At 39.6% G+C, this 14689-nt stretch overlaps 1 protein-coding gene across 2 annotated transcripts in view; it reads left to right on the forward strand.

The window, feature by feature from the left end:
* FBXL17 (F-box and leucine rich repeat protein 17) overlaps positions 1 to 14689 on the forward strand; it is a 487222-nt gene that overhangs the window by 169773 nt on the left and 302760 nt on the right. For both annotated transcript variants that reach the window (XM_072736638.1, XM_072736637.1), the window contains one exon: positions 14425 to 14555. In XM_072736638.1, the coding sequence (XP_072592739.1) occupies positions 14425 to 14555 (131 nt within the window). The remainder of the gene's footprint in view (positions 1 to 14424; positions 14556 to 14689) is intronic.

A 14689-nucleotide genomic window follows, 5' to 3' on the forward strand; every position in this document is an offset into this window, starting at 1 on the left:
GGGAGATCTTTATTCTGGTGGTATGGAAGGCCCAGAGATGGGGGGGGGGGCTCATCTGGTGGTTATTCTATGCACCAGGGTTTCTTGGTTCACCTCCCTGAAACAGCATCTGGTCACAGAATAGGAGGAATCATTTCTGAAATTAAGGTTTAGGTACTTTTTACTCTGAGCTATGGCCTTCAGCTGATGCCCAGAAATGAGAGTGCAAGCAAGGCAGGCTCTAGGAGATTTTCTATGTGAAGTTGAGTCCCAATTGCAATTCTAAACTGAGAAGAAAGAAAAAAAAATAGACGTCTTATTTTAGACAATAGGCACAATATTTCTATAATATTTCTGGAATGCTAGAAAATAAACATGTCAGAATATTTTTTAATTTAAAAAGAATTTTAAAAGATTTTATCTATTTATTCATGGGAGACACAGAGAGAGAGGCAGAGGCACAGGTAGAGGGAGAAGCAGGCTCCCTGCAGGGAGCCCGATGCGGGACTCGATCCCAGGATCCATGATCATGACCTGAGCCAAAGGCAGACACTCAACCGCTGAGCCATCCAGATGTCCCCAGAATATTTTTTTTAAATTAAAAGCCATTAATGTTATTCCTTTGTTTTCCAGCTGCACACGTTTAAAAATAAAGAATGGAATAATATGGTGGTTTTGCCTTAATAGTATATGATTAAGAGGTGAGTGTACAGGTCGCTTGGCTTGAATATGATAAGCTTTTGCCCTTAGTTCAGTTTGTCCTGGATTAAGTTTCATTTATTTTACTACTTTAAAAAATTAGGTTGTAAAACCTTTTTTTGGAATGTATTTCCAAAACTTTTGACACACTGAAGTGTGCTGTATGATGCTAGTGACTGAAATGGGTTCAGAATTCCTTGAACTGTCTTTTTTTTAAATAACAGATCTCTGACCTTGGTAAAAGAAAATGAAAAAGAAGTACACAACCAGTCCAATTAGATGAAATAATCTCCCCTTGTTTGCATTCACATTTGACTTAATTTGCCCTTAATTTATTTAAGCTTTGATTTTTTTTTCTTTTTTTTAAGTGAAACAGTGTGAACATTTTATTTTTTTAATTGAGGAGAAGTTCTGTTTCTTAGCTGCTGCTGGGTAAAAAAGTGACAGGGCTGCTTAGTGCTGCTAACTTTAAGTGCTGTTTGTAGTTCATTTTGAGCTCCAGAAATCTTATATGGAAAATAGAAAGGGATTTGGTGGAAAGGAAAGTCCCAGGAAAAAGTCAATTAGAGACTGCTGCCTGCCAGAGTGAAAGAGGAGGAGCGGAGCGTCCATTCTGAATTGGTATACTAAGATGCAGAAATCCAATTAACAAATTCACATTTCTGCAGCAGAAGACAGTGATTAAAATTTTGGTGCACTATTCAGGATTCCTGTCACACACTTCAAAATGCTGACAACTTATAGAAGCTTTTTAAAAAAATTGTTTCTTCATGTTAAAAGCAAACATGTAAATAGTGAACTGATTATGCTTCTTGTTCTAAAATGATCTTTAATTCTGTGGAACGAGATTGTTGTTTTTGGTTATGTAATGCTTCGATATTGTGAAATTTATGTTCATATAATACCACTTTTAAAAACATGGAGCTTCAGAGCTGTAGATCCTGCATTTGATATAGTTAAAGGGATACTTGATCCCTGGAAACCTAAATCAGTGAAATTATCTTTAAAGTTTGATTCACACTCCCTGAAACAGTATTTCGAATAGCCTGTGGCATGTAATTGGTGCCCAATAAGTAGTTACTGTTCATATGAATAATATCTCCTGATGTCAAATTTATTCATTCAGCAATAAGCATTTAATAAATGAGTTTGATGTACCTAATATAGCTAGTTGGGCTCATGACACAAAGGCGAATAGCCATGGCCCTGATTTGTGGTAGTTTGCCTGGACTCCAGTGGGAGGAACAGTCTCTCAATGACTTTTTTCTAGGCTGTGATTGAGCAACATCAGTGGGTGTACGAAGAGCAGTCTCATGCTCGGACTGTGGGCATCCCAGGCGGTTGTACAGAGGATGTGCATGGGAGCCACGAAGGCTGAATTATGCCTCAATAGGAAATGAAACCAGCCTGTAACTGCCCCTGATGGCTCAGGAGCCTATTGCTGCTAATGCATTTTTAAATTTTTTTAGAATCAGGCTAGCTCATTATGTATTATATTTTATTACTATGGGTATGTATGCCTGCATATTAATTTTATCAGTTAAGTAGTATTTTATTTCCTTTACTCACTACAAATTGGAAGGCTGCTATCCTTGTACTTAAAGATATTAACATATTTATATATAATTTATGTATAAATTATTTCTATTTATAAAAATATATAATTAAATGTAAATTACATAATTTACATATAAAGAATTTAGCATATTTCTATATAATTAAACTTCCATATATTAAATTTAGAAGTATAAATGCCATTTATGTGCTCATGACTTCTAAGTTTACTTGACATTTTTTCTTGGCTGTCTAATGGGCATCGCAGACAAAACATAATCAAAACCAAACTCTTCCTACCTGCTACCAGCCATCTTAGTTAATGCCAACAATACCTTCCATGAGCTCAACCCAGAAGCCTTAGAATCAACCTTGATTCTTCTTTTTCTCTTTCTCTTCATGATATATTTGTCAAAAAAAATTCTGTTGTTTCTACTTTCAAATATATCCAAAATCTGATTTTTCATATCCTGTCCGGCTGCTGTCACTGTGGTCCAAGTCACTGATATTGATTGACTGGATTAATTCAATGTAACCTCTCCCTGTTTCCACCTTTGCTCCTATTCTAGACTCACAGGGAATATCATTTAAAAATGTAAGTTAGATCAAGTCATACTCCCACACAAACGCTCCCAGTGGCTTCCCAAATTCCTCAGTGCAAAAGCTAAAATCCTTACTACCTTGTCCTACAAAGTTTCATGTAGTCTGCCCTTCCTTACTCACCTCTTTGGCTATGTCTCCTGTTAGTTCTCTTTCTGTTGACCCTGCCACAGCCCCTCTGGCTCCTCACTAATCCTTCAAAATGTTCACCTGTTCCCACACCAGGACCTTTGCTCTGAGTCTTGCCCCAGACATCCCCATGTTTTGTGTGCTCCCTCACCTCCTTCAAATCTGTGTTCTTTGATCATCTTCTCAATGAGATCATCCTTGACTGCTTATTTAAATCACATCCCATCTCCCTTCCCTCCAGTGTTTTCTATCTGCCTTGCCTCGCTTTATGATTTCTCAGTAGTACTTAGCACTTTAACCTACTATATACTTTGTTTACTTGTTTATTGTTCCCCTCACTTGTTTCCAACCAGGAGTGTAGACAGGGATTTTTGTCTGTTTTGTTCACTGCTGTATTTTGAGCAGCTAGCATAGCCTCTGGTACATAATAGGTGCTCAAAATTAGTTTTTGTTCATAGGAATAATATCTTCTGCATTCCTTTTTGAGTGATGGAAGAGGCTGAGCTTCACAAATTATTTTTATACTTTTAGGGTTTAGATATTAATAGCCGTGCATCAGAGAAGTGGTTCCCAATTCAGGCTGGGATCAGCTGGGTATCTTTTTTGGGAATACTAACCACTGGCCTTACCGAGGCCAGTGAATCAGAAGAATGTCTAAGGATGGGGCCTGGTTATCAGTATTTTTTAAAAAAAGTTCCCCCATGTGATCCTAATATGTAGTCAAGTCAGGGTCAGGTGCTTAGGAGACATTTAAGTAAGTGTGAACGAATGAATGAAAATTCACAACCATCTAGATTTGGGCCAGTGCAAGCATTAAGATTAGATGTCAAGTGTTTGGGATGAAAGCCTGGTCTTGAACTGCACAGCCTGGGAAGGGCTGGTCAGGGATGATGAGGGGACAGGGAGGGGAAGGTGAAAGAATTGATAGAGACAAAGAGGGGACACCCAAGTACTTTGAAGCAGGAAGGGAAGATGGTTCTCCTGGTCCCTTGGCAGCTGCTGCCAATTGATGATTGCTATCTAAGGGGCATAGTGACATTGGGACTGTCTGGTTGATAATTTGTGTTAGGCAAGTATATTGTATTTCCAAGACTCACTAATTTTTCCTCTCTCTAAAGTAATCGAGAAGGCTTTATGGAGAAGATGAGGTAGGCACCAGGCAGTTGAATAGAGTGGCATAGAGGCAAGATGTACTTCCAAGGCACCTGAGAAAAAGAGTGAAGGGAGAGCAGTTTTAGAGTAATGAGCACAGCTCTTTGAGTACAGTGAAAACAACCTCTCAAAATTTGGGGAAAGAGTTTTCAGCTAGCTGAACAGATTTCAAGCAATGGCAATAGTAGACAGTGAAGGGCTTTGATAGGCAAGTTCTGGGATTCATTTTTTGCAGTTGAAATATTTTTATTCCCTAAAAGTTTCAGAGAAGGTGAGAGATAATGGTCAAAGTTATTTAAGGGAGATTAATCTGGCTGGTAAGGTGCCAGGAAGGAGTTAGAAGGGACAGCTCTGAGAAGCATTGCGGGAAGGTGTGCTAGAAAGCAAAACAGGATGTGAATAAAGTGGCAAAAGATGTCAGATCTACTGGGGGAATGGCAGAGTGAAACAGACCTTGGATTGGGAACTAATGCAAAGAGACAGCAGCCCAGCATGATTAAGAAGGCAGTGGTTGGAAGGAATACGTAGAGAAGGTGTCAGACAATTAACGTGGTCGCAACTGGGGAGGTGACAGCATTCAGTACCCTGGAAGTCCTATTTTCATGGTTTTTGTCTGTGCCGTGATCTCAGGCTGTTTAAAAGCTTTCCGTTCCACCCTGAGGTTCTTGGTTCTGTGAGGTGCTGGAAAGCTTTTGCCCAAGGTCCTAAATGTGACTCATCCAGCTCAATTATTATTCCCACTCCATGCTGGAGTGCAAGCCTTAACAAAGCTGAGGTTCAGACCGAGGTGCCCCGATTCTCTTCCTTGTCTAACCAAGTTCTCTAAATGTAGACACCAGACCCTGTCAAGGTGTAGAAGCCGTCCTATCCTCAGGGACAGCAATTCCCACTCTGCCCCTTTCCTTTATTGCTTGTGTCTCCCTCCCTGTCCTTAACAGGAGACTTTTCCTCCAAAGAAACTGCCTTTCTCTGACCCTTGTCTCCCCGCGCCTCTGCTCTCTCCCATGGTCTCCGTCTTGGCAGTTGGCAGGGGGGTGTGTGGTGCTGACCTACAGCCCCAGTCACCCCAGTTTCAGCAGGGCAGCCTGTCCTTACCCTTGACTTTGCTCCCTACAGATTACAACCAATTGCTTAGAAACCCAGTCCCAATAAAACCAACATCTGCAGGGCTGGCAAGAAGTAATTTAGGATTGGTTGGCATTTCAACATATTTAACTACACGGAAGTTTTTACTCTTTTTAAAACTTATCACCTCCAACTGGCTTTCCCTAAGTAAGATATCCTTGTTAGCCTGAAATGGTGGAACAGCCCTGCTGCCTTTGCCAAGGTCCTGTGTGTCCTCCTACGTTGATTCATCCACCATAGTCAATTTGCACAATTGAGGATTTTGTTTAATTTTTTACTTTTCCAGAGTCTTAAGAGAACTTGGAAGCCATTTGAGGTCTTTTTATAATCCTTCAAGACTCTGTTTCCTAGGTAACATTTTAGTGTCTCATTTTATACTTAAGTACATACATGGCCATACCAGTCATTGACTAATTTTAGTCTTTAACCTGAATTAGTTCTAAATAATATTTTTCTCAATAAAAGAAGAATTAACCTGAAAGTTGATTATCTACAGTCTACATTCTGACTTGGATTTCTTTTAAAACATCTTACTAAATGTTTAAAAGTTGGAGTGAAGCATCTATGAGGTTTTGGTTGTAAGTCTTTGTTTATTCAGATCCTCTGTGATTTGTATAACCCAAGACTACCAGTGAATTTATAAGGAAAGTAAGTTTAATTAAAATGTCAGTTTCCTAAATGTAATTATTTGTTTCACACTATGAAGAATTAGTTTAGGGAGCTTTGTATGAAACCCTGGAGGGCGCTATTATGACATGCCTATAGCAAGGGAAGGAGTGTGATGAATTTGACAGAGCTGTTTGTAGAGTTTTCAATAAAAATGCATCCCATAGAGGTACTCAGTATGTGTCTTGTAATAATGCTGGTATCCAGGAATTTGCCTCCTGAAACTGCCTTTGGATATTGTCAGATTTTATGTTGAACTGGCCAAAGTGGTCATAGGGAAGGAAGGCCACATGAGCATAGTCAGGGATTGTCACTTCATCATAAAATGAGCCTTAATTGAATCTGACGGTAGGGTAGCCCGGGTGGCTAAGCAGTTTAGCGCCTGCCTTCGGCCCCGGGGCGTGATCCTGGAGACCCGGGATCGAGTCCCACGTCAGGCTCCCTGCATGGAGCCTGCTTCTCCCTCTGCCTGTGTCTCTGCCTCTCTCTCTCTCGTGTGTGTGTCTCTCATGAATAAATAAATAAAATCTTAAAAAAAAAAAAAAGAATCTGAGAGTAGAACCCTCTTCAACCTGTGAGAGCCGAAATAAATCTGGTTCCTCATGTGTGAGTTTGTGCTCCATTGGAAGAGAAGGGATGTTTCATTTATGGACAGTAAACAGGGCAGTAGCAGCCAAAAATAGGCCAGTGTCATTATCTGGCTCACCTTGCACTGAGGAATGGGGTTGGATGCAGGATTTCTAAAAGTTAGAGTCAATCAACTAGAATTAGAGTTTTTATTATATATAGATAGTTTTTGGAGTTGTTGCTTTTTGTGTTTCTGTGAGTTCTAGATGATATCCCTGGATTTCCCCACATCTGTAAAATAATTTAGATTTACTAACATTTCTCTCCCCGTTATCTGTACTTTGATAAAAGCTATTCAAACCTATTTGGCCCTCAAGTATTTTTCCTAATGTGAGGGGACTGAACTGGCACAAACAGCTTTAAATTTTCAACTCTACACAAATTTATTACAGCCTCCTTCTATGTCCTGGTTGATGAAGTGATTTTTTTTTTTTTTTATCATGCTCAGATGTACATAACAGAGTTTACCTTTTAGCCATTTTTAAGTATACAGTTCAGGGGTATTAAGTACATTCACAGTGTTGTGATGAAGATAATTTACAGTAAGAGAAGCTAAGAGCTATGTAAGAGTTCACATAGAAACTGTGTTGAAGTTGTGCTAGACCACAAAATATAAAAGTACAGGAAATATTTTTGTGGGTGCATAAAATCTTTAAGATTTTGTGTCTTCCTAGTGACTATAATACAGAAAAACTAGAAAATAAAATGATGCTATATATGTATTATACATGGCTATATTTAATAGTTCACATATGCACATGGTTACACATAGCAAAATTTATCCTTAACATTCACAGCCTTAATAGTCATGCTTCAGAGTATTTTCCAGCATCTCTAAGGTCCATTTTATATATTTCTGATTTTGTATGGCCCAGATATGAGTAGGCTCTCAGGACATAAGCCCAGCAAGCTACTCAGCACTTGCAGCTCTAAGAGGCTATTGGTTCTTTTTTTTTTTTTTTTTTTTTTTTTTTTAAGATTTTATTTATTCATTCATGAGAGACATAGAGAGGGAGAGAGAGAGAGAGAGGCAGAGAGAGAGGCAGGCTCCATGCAGGGAGCCCGACGCAGGACTTGATCCCTGGTCTCCAGGATCAGGTCCTGGGCCGAAGGCAGGGCCTCAACCGCTGAGCCACCCAGGGATCCCTATTGGTTCTTTATATGTTTCCAGATCAGTATATCTCCACAGAAATAAAGACTTTTTGGGTGTTTTCACTGAAAATATCTAGGAAAAGAACAAAGTCCAAAGCTAGTAGAAAGAGGGAAATAATCAAGATTGGAGCAGAGATAAATGAAATAGAGACTAAAAAACAAAAGAAGATATTGGTGAAACCAGTATCTGGTTCACTGAAAAGCTAAACAAAATTGGGATCCCTGGGTGGCGCAGCGGTTTGGCGCCTGCCTTTGGCCCAGGGCGCGATCCTGGAGACCCGGGATCGAATCCCATGTCGGGCTCCCGGTGCATGGAGCCTGCTTCTCCCTCTTCCTATGTCTCTGCCTCTCTCTCTTTCTCTGTGACTATCATAAAAAAAAAAATTATTAAAAAAAAAAGAAAAGATAAACAAAATTGACAAACCTTTAGTCACACTCATCAAGAAAAAAAGAGAGGACTCAAAATCAGAAATGAAGGAGGAAAAAGAGAGGACTCAAAATCAGAAATGACACACAGAAAAACAAAGGATCATAAGAGAATATTATGAAAAATTATATGCAAACATTAAACGACCTAGAAGATATGGATAAATATCTAGAAACATACAATCCAAAACTGACTTGGGAAGAAATAGAAAAGTTGAACAGACTGATTACTAGTAATGAAATTGAATTAGTAATCAAAAAACTCCCAACAAGTAAAAGTCCAGGACCAGGTGGCTTCACAGGTGCCTTCTACCAAACATCTAAAAAGGAGATCTTGCCATTTGTGACAACATGAATGGGCGTAAAGGGTATTACGCTAAGTGAAATTAGGGAAAGATATATGCCATTTCACTTGTATGTAGAATCTAAAAAATAAAACAAGTCAACAAGCAAACAAAACCAGACTCTTAAATACAAAGAACAAACAAGTGGTTGCCAAAGGGAATTTGGTGGGGGGGTGGGTAATGGATAGGTGAAGAAGATAAAGGAGATTAAGAGGCAAACTTCCAGATATAAAATAAGTAAGTCATGGAGATAGAAAGTACAGCATAAGGAATATCGTCAACAATATTGTAATAACATTGTATGGTGACATATGGTGACTGTATTTATTGTGATAAGCAATGAGATAATTATAGAATTGTTGAATCACTATGTCATACACTTAAAACTAATGTAACATTGTATGTTAATTAAACTTCGATTAGAAATACAAAAAAATACCCTGTAAAGACAGCTAACTATAAAAATGATATAGTTTAAGAAAATGGTGATTTTTGTATAGAAAGTAGAAGTATAAGATACATTACTAAAATGGGCATTAATAAGAGTATCAGATTTAATAGTGACTCTGATCCTTGGTATGTTTAACTTCACCTTTGCTTAATCAAGAACAAGAAAACTTGTCTAGTGAAACAGCCACTTTTTTCCATCCCAGTACAAATTTTTGTGAAAAATAAAAGATATGTGAAGGTAAAAAGACAACTTCTTGCAGTATTAGGATATGTATAGTAAACCCGTGGCTCTTGACAAAATACAAATTGAGTAAAAGCCGTGAACATTTTTGTGAAGCATTTCCAATAAACTCATCTTTCCACGAGTGAGGAGGAGTGGTTGGAGAAATTTAGCAACACCTTCCCCTACTACAGTATGGAGCTAGTAAGGGTGGCCACATCAGAGTTGCCTGTTTTCCCAGGAAGTACTTTCTGGGCACTGAAGATGCACCCGTAGGAGAAGGCTGAATGGCCCAAGCATCTCCCTCTATTCCTTTGTAAGCATCTGTGTCTAAAGGAGGGCAGTGGGCCTCAGGATTTAAAATGGTTAAGGATATTCCCTTGTCTTAAGAGAAACTTGACTTCTCTTCAAGGATAGAGAGTCCCTTGAAGCCCTTCTGTGTTAATTTTCTACTGATTCATAACAAATTACATTTAGCAGCTTAAAACAATGTCCCTTCCAAGGGCCCCGAGTCTAGATACCCAGTGTGGCCTTGTCCAGTGTCTCACAAGGCCACAAGCAAGGTCTCAGTTGGGGGAAGCATTTCTTTCTAGAGCTTAGATCCTCTTACAAGCTCGGGTAGTTGTTGGAAGAATTCATTTTCTTTTGGTTATAGGACTGAGGTTGCCAGCATCTTGCTGACCTTCATCCAGTAATTTCTCTCAGCTCTTGGAGGCTTTGCAGTCCCTCTCCAGTATGGCTGAGTAATGACTGCTTCAGTGGCAGGAGGACAGTCTCTCTGACCCTAAGTCAGCCCCGTCCAGGATACAGTCTGTTTTGATCAATTCAGTGTCAGCTGATTGGGGACCCTAATTACAGCTGCAAAGTCCCTTCACTTTTGCCTTATAAGGAGCCTGTCCCATCATATGCACAGGTCCTGTGCACGCACAGGGGCAGCATTATACTAGGGCCTAGGTCATGGGGTATTTTAGAATTCTCCCTATCATACCTGTTTATTTTCTCTCTGTGTTTCTTAGGGTTAGGAGGTAGGGGCAAGAGCCTCTTTGCTCTCTGTAGCTGCTTCCAGACCATCAGTTTTCTACCTCCCGTGAAAAATAAAAACGATAAATATAATTAACAAAACACTGAGACTTTGACACCTGTGCCTTTGGCGTTACCGTGATCTCTCCCATTTTATTGGCGTCTTCTACTCTCCTGGTGTCTTCTGCTCCTTCATGAAAAATTTTGGCCCTTGAGTCACAGCCTTCCATTTTGCTCCATGCCCTGCCTTTGCTCTGAACGATTTCAGCTTCTGTGCCCCCCACGTAGAGATGCGTCAGGAAGAAAACATAACAAGAAACCTATGTATGAGCTTTTTGATTCTTCAGGTGAATTTTAGTGATCAGAAAGACTATAAAAACTGTATTTTGCTGTTTATCTTATATTTTATGTAGTTATTTTTTTGTTCCTTTAGATACTTTGAAATGTTTTGATCACTGTTGCTTCATTTAATGCCAGTCAGCCTCATTTATGGTGAGAGGTGTAAAGGGTAGGGACCAGGAGTCCGGTTGAGGGCCGAATGTTAGAGCCTGAGCAGCTTACCTGCACCCTGGGCATGGTGTTGGGCCTGGGTTATCAGCGAGAGGAGGGAGGAGCACCCCAGGGGAGGGGACGCAGGCTTCGGCCCTGCTTCTGATGGGCCTGCTCTCTGGGGCCCCTGCAGATAGCCACAACGGTCTGTTTTATTTTAACAGAGACGAGTGCCCTCTGCGGTGTGCTCGGGTGGCCAGGTACGGAGCATCTTCCAGGGTTGCCAGAGCTCTGAGCTCACGGTGCCTTGAGTCGGAACCCATTTGTTAGCACTCATTTCTTCTTTTTTGTCCTGCCTCCATTCTAGGCTGCTGCCTTGAGTCTCTCATTGGACTAGTGGCTTCTTTGAACACCTGGCCCGGTAGACTGATGGCAGAGGTGTTTTCCTAAATCTTTTGATGAGCGCTTAGAATTCAGCCCTTAGTGAATAGATGATTCCTGTCTCAATTAGAAAAAATTTACTATTATGGACATTTTCATGTTTCATCTCCCTTAGGTAACTCTGGTTCTCAGCTCTGCAGCATGTGTCAGGGAGCAGTGAGCAGTGGCTCTGTGTGAACACTGTGCCACTCTTCCCTGAGGTTGGAAACGAGGGTTTGAGTGCTGCCCGGCACACTCCATGCTCTCCAGCTGCTTGTCCAGCACTGCAGCCACTAGCCACAATGGGCAGAAAATGGGCAGAAAAAGTAAATACAAACTAAAGAAAATAAGTTAAAAATCCAGGTCCTCCCTCGCACTAGTCACATTTTAAGTGCTCAGTAGCTGCATATGACTAGTGGTTACCATATTGGACAGCAGAGATAAAGAACATTTTCATCATCAGAAAGTTTTCTGGAACAGTGCTGTTTTAGAGCATTTCTTTCCCTTGGGGCCAACAGCAGTAGCGATTCCAGTGTCTTATTTTGGGGTTGAAGCTCAACTGAGTCTTGAGTGGAACTTGGCTGTCTCACTCCTCTGAGGCCTTTGGGTTGGGTTACAGCTGCAGGTCAGCTTCCTGTAGTACTAACCTGCTCCCTCTACAGAAGGATTCGAGGATGGTGTGAAGACTGGCCAGTCCTTGGTAAGCCCCGTCACAGTGCTAGAAATGCCCTGTGCTTCTCTTCTGTTGCTGACATAACAAGTTGGTAGCTTAGAACAGCACAAGTTTATTATCCCATAGTTCCTTAAGTCAGAAGTCCAACACAAGTCTTAACAGGCTAAATTCAAGGTGTTGACTCAGTTGTGTTTCCTTCTGGAAGCTCAAGCGGACAGTCTGTTTTCCTACTCCTTCAAGTTTCTGATGGAATTCAGTTCTTTAAGATGGTACATCTGAAGTCCCTCTTTCTTGCTTTAAGCTCTGGGCTGTTCCAGTTTCTAGAGGATGCCTGCATCCCTTAGCTCCTTGCTCTTTTTCTCCATACTCAAAGCCATTAAAGGCAAATTGAATCCCTTTCAGAATTCACGTGTCTCTTGCAACTCCTTCCTTTATACCTCTCTGACTTTAGCTGGGAAAGGTTGCCTGCACATAAAAGCTCAGTAATTAGATTGGGGCTACCCTGTTAATCCATAAGAATTTCTCCATCTCAGAATCCATAACTTTGATCACATCTGCAAAGTCTGGTTTGTCATATAAGTAACATATTAGGGCATAGATATATTTAGAAGGAGTGTTAACTTGGGTTACCACTTGCTTCCACATTAATTCTTTGCATGTTATTAAGCAAAAATAGCTTATTTGATTTAAGCTTATTTGAAGAGGATAATTTCCATCTTTGTGTAAACAGTATTAGTAACTTTCTTTGGAGACTAAACATCAGGGAAAGACAGGAAGCTTCAGGGAAGGAGGAGAGAAAATAGAGATATAGGGAAGGTGATACCTGGAGAAAAATATATTTTTTCAAATTTTTATTTAAATTCCAGTTAGTTAACATATAGTGTAATATTGGTTTCAGGAGGAGAATTTTGTGATTCATCACTTACATATAACACCCAGTGCTCCTCACAAGTGCCCTCCCAAATCCCCATCACCCACCTAGCCCATCCCCGCCCACCTCCCCTCCAGCAGCCCTCTGTTCTCTATAGTTAAGAGTCCCTTATGGTTTGCCTCCCTCTCCTTTTTTCCCCCTTCCCTTATGTTCATCTGTTTTTAAATTCCACATATGAGTGAAGTCATATGGTATTTGTCTTTCTCCAACTGACTTACTTCACTTTAGCATAATACAGTCTAGTTCCATCCACATCATTGCAAATGGCAAGATTCACTCTTTTTGATGGATGAATAAGATTCCATTGTATATATATGCCACATCTTTATCCATTCATCAGTTGTTGGACATTAGGGCTCTTTCCATAATTTGGCTATTTTTGAAAATGCTGCTGTCAATGCCGGGTTGCATATATTCTTTTGAATCAGTATTTTTGTGTCCTTTGGGTAAATACCTAGGTAATGCAATTGCTGGGTGCAATTGTAGGGTGGTTTTATTTTTAACTTTTTGAGGAACCTCCATACTGTTTTCCAGAGTGGCTGCACCAGTTTGCAATCCACCAGCAGTGTAAGAGGGTTTCCCTTTCTCCACATCTTTGCCAATACCTGTTGTTTCTTGTGCTTTTGATTTTAGGCAGGTGTGAGGTAGTATCTAATCATGGTTTTGATTTGTATTTCCCTGATGATGGGTGATGTTGAGCATCTTTTCGTGTGTCTGTTGGCCATCTGGACGTCTTCTCTGGAAAACTGTCTATTTGTATCTTCTCATTTCTTAACTGGATTATTTGTTTTTTGGGTGTTGAGTTCGGGAAATTCTTTATAGATTATGGATACTAACTCTTTGTCAGATATGTCATTTGCAAATATCTTTTCCCATTCCATATATTGCCTTCTGGTTTTGTTGATTGTTTCCTTCACTGGGCAGAAGATTTTTATCTTGATGATGTCCCAATAGTTTATTCTAGAAAGAAGTTGCTTTAGCTGAGGTCCAGGAGGTTGCTGCCTGTGTTCTCCCTTAGGATTTTGATGGTTTCCTGTCTCACATTTTTAGGTCTTTCATACATTTTGAATTGATTTTTGTATATGATATAAGAAAGTAGTCCAGTTTCATTCTTCTGCACGTAGCTATCAGTTTTGCCAACACCATTTGTTGAAGAGACTATTTTATTTTTCCTATTGGATATTCATTCCTGCTTTGTCAAAGATTAGTTGACCATATAGTTGTGGGTGAAAATCTTTACTTCTTAAACAAGATTTTATATTGCTTTCTATGTGGTGAAACACACCACCTGTAATAGTTCAATTTTGAGTATGTTGGTAAAATATCACCAGAGTATCTCTGAATTAACCACTTAATTCATATCTCATCTTTTAAAAAGTGAGAAAACCTATACACAAGTGGCATTATAATCATGAAAATAAATATCAAAATTGAACAGTGTTAGAATAATCTTATCAAACTATGGGTACTTAATGTAATATGTTTAACAGCTCCCCCACCTTTTAGGTTGCTCACTTTTGATTTTGGTGAAATGTCAATAAAATCTGTTTGATTTTAATGTTTATTGCCATTCATATGCTTACAATAGATTTCTGTATTCATTTCTAATTTAGTATGTAAAGTATTATATGAATGAATTTCATTTAATTAGACTGTTACCCATTTTAAATATTGTATGGTGATACTCTCCTTTGGAATAAACTGTACAACTTTTGAGAATGAATGTAGCATTAACCTTTCTCATCTTTCATTTTACTTATCTCATTAGCTACGAAATCTTTCCAGCTTGGACCTACGTCATATCACTGAACTGGATAATGAAACTGTGATGGAAATTGTCAAGAGGTGCAAAAATCTTAGCTCTCTCAATCTCTGTCTGAACTGGATCATAAATGACAGGTAACCATTGTAACATCTTAAAAGCACTTTTCCAGAGGGAAATGTGTGTTCCACTGACCAAATACTAATTATCGTTATGACAAGGCATGTCAATTTTAAGGAAGATTTAATGTAGCCGTGCCTTTTACAAGAGA

Source organism: Vulpes vulpes, chromosome 14, assembly GCF_048418805.1.
Source record: "Vulpes vulpes isolate BD-2025 chromosome 14, VulVul3, whole genome shotgun sequence".
Classification (NCBI taxonomy): domain Eukaryota; kingdom Metazoa; phylum Chordata; class Mammalia; order Carnivora; family Canidae; genus Vulpes; species Vulpes vulpes.